This window comes from Tachypleus tridentatus, chromosome 10, assembly GCF_004210375.1.
Source record: "Tachypleus tridentatus isolate NWPU-2018 chromosome 10, ASM421037v1, whole genome shotgun sequence".
Lineage (NCBI taxonomy): Eukaryota > Metazoa > Arthropoda > Merostomata > Xiphosura > Limulidae > Tachypleus > Tachypleus tridentatus.
The window spans coordinates 61,551,926-61,560,892 of NC_134834.1; the positions used below are offsets into that span (position 1 = coordinate 61,551,926).

At 35.5% G+C, this 8,967-nt stretch overlaps 1 protein-coding gene across 1 annotated transcript; it reads right to left on the bottom strand.

The window, feature by feature from the left end:
* Nucleotides 1-541: 541 nt before the first annotated feature.
* On the bottom strand, nt 542-8,713 carry LOC143229400 (uncharacterized). Its single transcript, XM_076461681.1, has 2 exons — nt 8,660-8,713; nt 542-4,733 (listed from the first exon to the last, which is right to left on the bottom strand). The coding sequence occupies exons 1-2, from the start codon at nt 8,660-8,662 to the stop codon at nt 987-989; spliced, it is 3,750 nt and encodes a 1,249-aa protein (XP_076317796.1). The 5' UTR covers nt 8,663-8,713; the 3' UTR covers nt 542-986.
* Between the last annotated feature and the right edge of the window lie 254 nt (nt 8,714-8,967).

An 8,967-nucleotide genomic window follows, 5' to 3' on the forward strand; every position in this document is an offset into this window, starting at 1 on the left:
TGTGTGTGTGTATAATTATACATATCCCTTTTAACATATGTTTTTTACCACTAAGAAAAACTAAACTAACTGAAGAAAAATATGCACACTACGAAACCGATATTGAAAAAAGTGTTTAGTTTCATGTTTTGTTTTGTAATTCTCCTTGAGCTGAACCTTAAGTGCTAGTTTAAACATATATATATATATAATGCAGTGCATTAATATATTTTATTATGAAAAACGACATTTGGTTGGTGTAACATTACGCTGAGAAAGTAACATAACAATGTTTTTATTGTTACTTGGCTTTCACAAAATAATACTCATACGTATTTGAAAAATCACTCGTGAATAGTTGTTACCTACATTTTATGAAATGGTTATTACTGAAAACCTCATATTGAAAATTTATGCAATTTAGACTAAAATTTTATATCAAACACCACGATATTTTTAAAAACAAAGCTTTATTTGCCGTTTCTAAAAAAACAAAAACAATGCCACCACTCACAGAAAAAAGTTCTGTAGCACCCACACAGTGAACAAAGTTACGATATTGAAGTAAAATTTCAACTATAATTGAACAAAGAAAATATAATCATATACTAAGGTAAACAAATTTTCTCTAAATAGCATTCATTATACCAGCGTAATGATAATATTTAGTGATCACAATTACTTAATATATGTAGGAAAACAAAAAAATGAATATTCTTATTTCTAAAAAGTTTCTAAAACAGCTTGTTTATGAAACTTACTATCATAAACAAGCCTTCATTCATACCGACTTAACCATTACACATTAAGATAAAAAAGTACAACCATAGAAAATCAAATATTGAAACAAAATAGATGAAATATTTTCATAGTTTTCAATAACACTAAAAGAGTCCATCTCTCTGTAACAAAGAGTAAATATTAACTTGAGTTTTTCTTGTTTTTCACTTTACTGTGTATAATGAAAATAATGAGTGTTAATAATATAACCCTACAAGTAAAACTGATTATCTCACTCTATCCCTCCGCACACGTGATAACTTGATTGGCTCATAATGAAATTGGTGAAAAGCTTTATGGGGAGGTAATTTTATTTGCGAGTCTTGAACCTTGGATTTCTTCTTATTAGCTATATTATCTTCAAAGTCTTTTACTGAAGGGAGATTATGCATTAAGTTTTTGGTTACTGGAAAAAATTCGATATCTTTTGAAGGAACTAGAAACTGTGATTTAGAAATTGAATCGGGAGTTATAGGAGTTATAGGTTCTATAGGTTTAGTTAACATCTTGTTTTCAAAATATGAATTTATTGTACCAGGTTTTTGTGGTAATAAAGGTTGATTCTCTGTAAATCTTTGGACATCCGATGGTATAATAGGTTGAGAATGATATTCAGGTAAAGATACAAGAATGTTATGGTCGAAAGGAATATCAGGAGCTTGAATTTTAGCATCTACTATTTTTGGCGTTTCGGGAGGAGAGTTTCGAAGAAACAGTTTCAAAGGCTTCAATCTAATTGATACTGATCGTGGTCTTTGAATTGGCTGTGGATGAGGAAATTGGGAAACGTCAGGCGATATATCAGGCTTTCTAATGTCTGGTTTTATATAATTTTTTTGCTTAGGTTCTTCTACTGCCTCGATATGAAATTGTGGGACTTCCCGATGATTAGGTATTATAATATCTTTTGGTGCATCTTGTATGAGTGTTGTAGGTGGTTGCCCTTGGTTATAAAGCGTTAGAATTTCAGTTTTATGCAGTCTTGGTTTTCTAATAGGTTCAAAGTTAAGGTTGAGAAAGCTCTTACGAGAGGGAGGTGCAATTTCCTTATCCTTCTCTTCTATTAGTGATGGAATTGGTTGTTCTTGGCGAACAAATGTTATTGGTGTTTCAATCTGGTATGGTCTTGGTTGTTTTTTAAGTTGAATATTTAACTCGTGGAAAGTTTTATGAGGTGGGAGAGCAATATCACTTTCTTTATCTTCTATTAGCGGTGTAAGTGGTTGTTCTGGGAGAAGAGATGTCGTTGGTATTTCAGTCTGATGTGGTCTTAGCTGCTTTCTAGGTTGAAAATGGAACTCGTGGAAAGCTTTGTGAGGTGGAAGCTGTTGTTTGAGAGGAAGAGATATATTTGGGTTTTCAACGTTAAATGGTATTGGTTGTTTTTTAGGCTCGAATAGAAATTCATGGAAAGCTTTATGAGGTGGAAGAGCAATTTCTTTTTCTTTCTTTTCTATGGAAGGCGGAATTGGTTGTTCTGGGAGATTGGCTATTATTGGGCTTTCTAAGTGATGTGGTGCCGATTGCTTTATGGGTTGGAAGTGAAACTCGTGGAAAGCTTTATGAGGTGGAAGATCAATTTCTATTTCTTTCTCTTCTGTAGATGGTGGAAGTGGTTGTTGTGGGTGAAGTGATGTTGTTGGGGTTTCAAGGTGGTATGACACTGGTTGCTTTATAGGTTGAAAATGAAACTCGTGAAACGCTTTATGAGGTGGGAGAGCAATTTCTTCGTCCTGCTCTTCTATGGGTGGTGGAAGTGGTTGTTTTGGATGAATAGGTTTGGTTGGAATTTCAATCTGATGTGGCCTTGGTTGTTTTCTTGGTTGAAAATGAAATTCGTGAAAAGCTTTATGAGGTGGGAGAACAATTTCTTTGTCCTGCTCTTCTATAGGTCGTGGAAGTCGTTGTTCTGGATGAATACGTTTTGTTGAAATTTCAATCTGGTGTGGCCTTGTTTGCTTTATAGGTTGGAAATGAAATTCATTGAAAGCTTTATGAGGTGGAAAAGTACTTTCTTTTTCCCTCTCTTTTAGGAGTAGTGAAAGTGGTTGTTGTGGGTGAAGAGATGTTTTTGGGGTTTCAAAGTGGTGTGGCGTTAGTTGCTTTATAGGTTGAAAATGGAACTTGTGGAAAGCTTTATGAAGTGGGAGAGCAATTTCTTTGCCCTGCTCTTCTATGGGTGGTGGAAGTGGTTGTTTTGGATGAATAGGTTTGGTTAGAATTTCAATATGATGTGGCCTTGGTTGTTTTCTTGGTTGAAAATGAAATTCGTGAAAAGCTTTATGAGGTGGGAGAGCAATTTCTTTGTCCTGTTCTTCTATGGGTGGTGGAAGTGGTTGTTTTGGATGAAAAAGTTTGGTTGGAATTTCAATCTGATGTGGTCTTGGTTGTTTTCTTGGTTGAAAATGAAATTCGTGAAAAGCTTTATGAGGTGGGAGAGCAATTTCTTCGTCCTTCTCTTCTATGGGTGGTGGAAGTGGTTGTTCTGGATGAAAAAGTTTGTTTGTAATTTCAATCTTGTGTGGCCTTGGTTGCTTTCTTTGTTCAAAATGAAATTCGTGAAAAGCTTTATGAGGTGGGAGAGCAATTTCTTTGTCCTGTTCTTCTATGGGTGGTGGAAGTGGTTGTTTTGGATGAAAAAGTTTGGTTGGAATTTCAATCTGATGTGGTCTTGGTTGTTTTCTTGGTTGAAAATGAAATTCGTGAAAAGCTTTATGAGGTGGGAGAGCAATTTCTTCGTCCTTCTCTTCTATGGGTGGTGGAAGTGGTTGTTCTGGATGAAAAAGTTTGTTTGTAATTTCAATCTTGTGTGGCCTTGGTTGCTTTCTTTGTTCAAAATGAAATTCGTGAAAAGCTTTATGAGGTGGGAGAGCAATTTCTTTGTCCTGCTCTTCTATAGGTGGTGGAAGTGGTTGCTCTTGCATAAGGTGTGTTATGGGGATTTCAATTTGCTGTGGCGCTGGTGGTGTTTTCACCTGCTGTAAATGAAACTCGTGAAATGTCTTATGAGGATGACTAATAATTTCATTTCTTTTCTTTTGTACGGGAGGGAAAACTGGATGTTCTTGGTGAAGAAATGTTTCGGGGAGTTCATTTTGCTGTGGTTTTGATTTATTTATTACTTGAGAAGGGAGCTCGGGAGAAACCTTAAATGGTGGAGGTATAATCTCTATTTCTTTCTCTTCTATAAGTGGTGAAGGAAGTTGTTGTGGGTGAATAACTGCTGTTGGGATTTCAAGTTGGAAGTTTCTTCCTTTCTTTGCTGATTGCAAAAGGAAATTCTGAAAAATACTATGAGAATGAAGTGCATTTTCTTTAATTTTATCTCTTACAGGCGGTGGAAATAATTGTCCAGGGTAAGATAGTGGAGTGGGAGTATTAATACGCTGGGGCTCGAAAACCTCATATTCAGCATCGTCAAACTTAGGATACTGAAACTGTTTGTCCTGCTCTGGAGGTGGTGATAAAGATATCTCTGTTGTCTTTGATGGTGGAGGTGGCTGTGGAGGAGGAGGTGGTAACGAAGGTAATTGTTTGTTTAAAACTGCAGGTGGCAGCAATGGCGATGGGCTTTTCGGTATTGGTCGTGAAATAGATGGTGGAGGTGGAATTGGTAATGGTTCTGGATGTGATTTTTTCGGAATGTCAAGTGGAGGAGTGACTCTTTCGGGTGGGTTTGGTAGTGGCAAAACTTCATGGTTTTTTGCTGGCGTGATTGGCCGCCGAAGGTTAATAGGTTGGAAATGGAATTGGTGAAATGCCTTATGAGGCGGAATTCGCTTAACTTTAGAAATTTCGTTTTCTGCCACTTGACGGCTAACGATACGGTGTGTCAAGGTTTCTTCTTTTTGTGTAGGATAAATCTCTCTTGAAAACTTGTGCTTCGATGGATTTAAAACATTTCCATAAGATATACAAGCGAACAGTAAGAAACACAAGAAACAAAATCTCCACGACGATTTGGACAAAAACGTCTGAAATAGCAAGTAAAAACATAGTCTGGGAAATCAAATCAACCTAATCTGAATACAAAAAATATTTATATTCATGATATCACAAAATTAACATAGCGACCACAATATTTTAACAAATAAAACCTACATAACTTTTATATTGTGTGATATCTTGTTTGTTTGTTTGTTTGTTTGTTTGTAGTTAAGCACAAAGCTACTCCATTGGCTATATGTACTCTACCAACAACGGGTATCGAAACCCAGTTTCTAGCGTTGCAAGTCCGCAGAAATGCCGCTGTGCCACTGGTGGCTTTTCTTATCTTACTGACTTGACTTTTACCAAAAACTAATAAAACTAATGTATGAATAATTTTATTTTCTTACTATGAAATTCATTGCAAAGAAGTGACCAAAACTTGTGGTAGGCCCGTCATGGCCAAGCGTGTTAAGGCGTGCGACTCGTAATCTGAGGGTCGCGGGTTCGCATCCCCGTCACACAAAACATGCTCGCCCTTTCAGCCGTGGGGGCATTATAATGTGACGGTCAATCCCACTATTCGTTGGTAAAATAGTAGCCAAAGAGTTGGCGGTGGGCGGTGATGACTAGTTGCCTTCCCTCTAGTCTTACACTGTTAAATTAGGGACCGCTAGCAATGATAGCTCTCGAGTAGCTTTGTGCGAAATTAAAAAAAAAACAAACAAAACAAACTTATGGTAAAATTACTCATTTTCTGTAAGAAGTTAGTAAGAGACTCCTACAGTCGTTCGTGAAGCTAACTGCGAGGTTTGTGATATCTTTCTTTACAATTTTGTGTTTGTGAGTTATAGTTGTTAACGTCCATGCAACTTACTAATTCATGGACCTACAAGCAATTTGGTGCATAAACATCTAGGGCAAATGAGTCCAAAATAGCCAAAGGTGTCCGAGTAATTATAGGATTATGTATAATAAAGCTTTAATACAGCCACTATTTATTTAAAGGGTAACATGGATAATACTTATTTGCTATTAAATAACTCGGAAGTATTTTCTCAGAATTTTTTGCCAACTCTAGATTCGATAACTTAAGGTTAAAAAAACAACAACATCTATTTCACTAGCGAATTGTTTTATATACTTAATGGTTAAGGTGCTCAAATCCCACTCTGTAAATCGCTACTCAAACATGCTGATGGTGACGTTATAACGTCACAATCAATTTCATTTTGTTGATAAAGAGCAGCCCAAAAATTTGGCTCAGAGTGAAGTCTTCCTTTTCGTATATCACTTAGTAGCTTTACGTAAAATATAACAAAATAAGCAAATGTTTAAAAATTGGTGTAATTGAACGAAGGTTTTGGTTCCTGCGAATCTCATGTACCAGATATAAAATATCTCATTTTTATGTACATTACATATTTTATTTTTATCTTATAAAATTCCAAAAGGGGTTGCTTCTTCCATATTCAAATATGTCTTTATTTCTTCGTCTAGCTGTTCTACAATCAGACAAACAAATTGCTTTTAACCTTTGTCAACTATAGATAGATATAGCAAACTGAAAATATAGGAAATGTATATTAAATAAGTGGGTCAAAAGATATTCGCTTCTTAACTGTAAAGTTAACCTGACCGGTTTACACTGTAACTCGGGCAGCGGAGCAGCGACTTAGTGCACTTACCCAAATAAAAAGTAGATACGCGATCTAACTAGAGCAGCATATCTTAAACTAAATGTTATTGTTAAAATTAACACAGCCTAAGGTATTTGAGTTATTCACCTTAATAATAGTAAAGACTAAAGACTATGTGTGGAACAGCGAACATTCAATAACAGAATTGCGCATAACCAGTTGAAGAAAATGATTTCCTTTGTTCGTGCTATATATAAGTAAAACGCGTCAGTGTTATTGACCCTACTGAGGTTTAAATGATATAATACTGATATAACAAACAGGTTCCTGTTGTATTCCCTATGTTATGTTTTATATTCAATAAACTATTCATTTTTCAGTAGACCTATTTTGTTTGTTTTGGTTTTTAAAGGAAGACAAATAGAAAAAAAAAAAAAAAACAACATGAGTTGAATTATAACCTATATTTAATCCATAAAGGAAACAACATTCATGCTATTTGTAATTATCAAACTTATAAACATATATTTTACGGTTCTTCTCAACTTGTGAATGTAAGGGCGAAATACCTTTATGATAAGTGTAGATGCTATATACGTGACTTAGGCAGCAAAAATATTCCTCTAGTTTGTTTTATGATTTAAAAATCGTTGTATTTGAAATAAAATATTGTATGTGAATTTCTATTTAATTCTTATGTAAGCTTTACATGGGGTGATAACCCTATGTGTTAAAGCACTTCTACAATACGTGGTATCTTTAAAAGTTCTCTTTTTTTTTCGCTTTTATTTTCCTATTTTAAGGATTTAAATATCCTTAAGTTTGTTTCTAAGCATAAATATGCCAGCAGTGTAGAGTATTAGCTATGAATGACGGAAGTATATATTAAACAACAATTATTCAGAAGTATGTATGTATGTAATTATGTATATCAAGTGAACTTAGCAACACGATGTTCTTCTCGCTTTGTCTCCCAGTGACACAACGGTACGTCTGCAGATTTACAACGCTAGAAACCAGATTTCGATACCCGTGATGGATCGAGCACAGGTAGCTCATTGTGTAGCTTTATGCTAGATTTCAAACAAACAAACAAAATTTTTGTTTGTTTTTTTAATTTCGCGCAAAGCTACACGAGGGCTATCTGCACCAACCGTCCCTAATTTAGCAGTGTAAAACTAGAGGGAAGGCAGTTAGTCATCACCACCCACCGCCAACTCTTGGGCTACTCTTTTACCAACGAATAGTGGGATTCACCGTCATATTATAAAGCCCTCACGGCTGAAAAGGCGAACATATCTGTTGTGATGGGGATTTGAATCCGCGACCTTCAGATTACTGGTAAAATGCCTTAACCACCTGGCCAGGCCGAGCCTAATCTTCTTCGATAATTTATGTAATTGTAGATAATATCTTTTCTAAAAAAAACGTGCTGTATTAACTCTTTTTTCAAAAAATAATACAAAATAATTACTTAAAGTTCTAACAAGAAATACAAAATAATTTTTTAGACTTAGATTTTATTTTATCGGACATATCATTTCTTCTGAAATATTAAGTAGTTTAAAAAATCCTTTAGTAACAGCATCGAATTTTTTAAGATAAAATTGTCGAAAAAAAATCTAAACCTAATAATTCTAATATTGCCCATTACAGCTAATAACTATTCTTTTAACTAACGACATTCTCCCCCGCTGGGACAGCTGTAAGTCTAAAGATTTACAACGCTAAAATCAGGGGTTCGATTCCCCTCTGTGAACACAGCAGATAGCACGATGTGGTTTTGCTATAAGAAATACACACACACGCACACACAGCTAACGACACAGATGTCAATTGTTTTTAGATAGTTTTAATTAAACAATATTTTAAAGTTCGTAGCACGGAAGGGCCTGGTATGGCCAGCTGGTTAGAGCGCTCGACTAGCAATCAGAGGATTGCGAGTTCGAATACCCTTCACACTAAACATGCTCGCCCTTTCGGCCGTGGGAGCGTTATAAGTGTTAGTCAATCCCTCTATTTGTTGGTAAAATAGTAGCTTAATAATTGGCTGTGGGTGGTGATAGCCAGCTGCCTTCCATCTAGTCTTTCACTCCTAATTTAGGGACGGATAGTGCAGCTAGCCTTCGTGGAGATTTGCACGAAATTTGTAAGAAACAACTAAAAATTCTAAGGGTGAAAAATTTGTACACAACATATGTGTATATGGATAGATAGATGGATGGATATTGCTGTGAAAGCCAAAACTTGTAATTATCAAAGAGAAGAACCTACCTTAAAACAGCTTAACATAGAACTGACTATGTTGTACCTTACAACAGATTGTACCTTACCATTTTCCTAAGTTGGCACTGAAGTCTTCTAAACCAACCACACCGTCTGGTTATTTCAAGCTATGTATATATATATATATACGTGTCTGGAAATCTCTTTACCCTAGTTTTCTGAGCTTTCAATGAATGCACAACGACCTTCTTCATAATAGTAAACTTGTGCTCTCAATACCAACCCTGAACATGGAGTTTATATATTACTGTAACAGAAAGATGTACGCGATAAAATTGTCGATATTCCCCCATCATTCAAACTCCCCCCTAAAACCGGCTTTTTAACACGCCCATAGGTATTTATACAGTTTGTT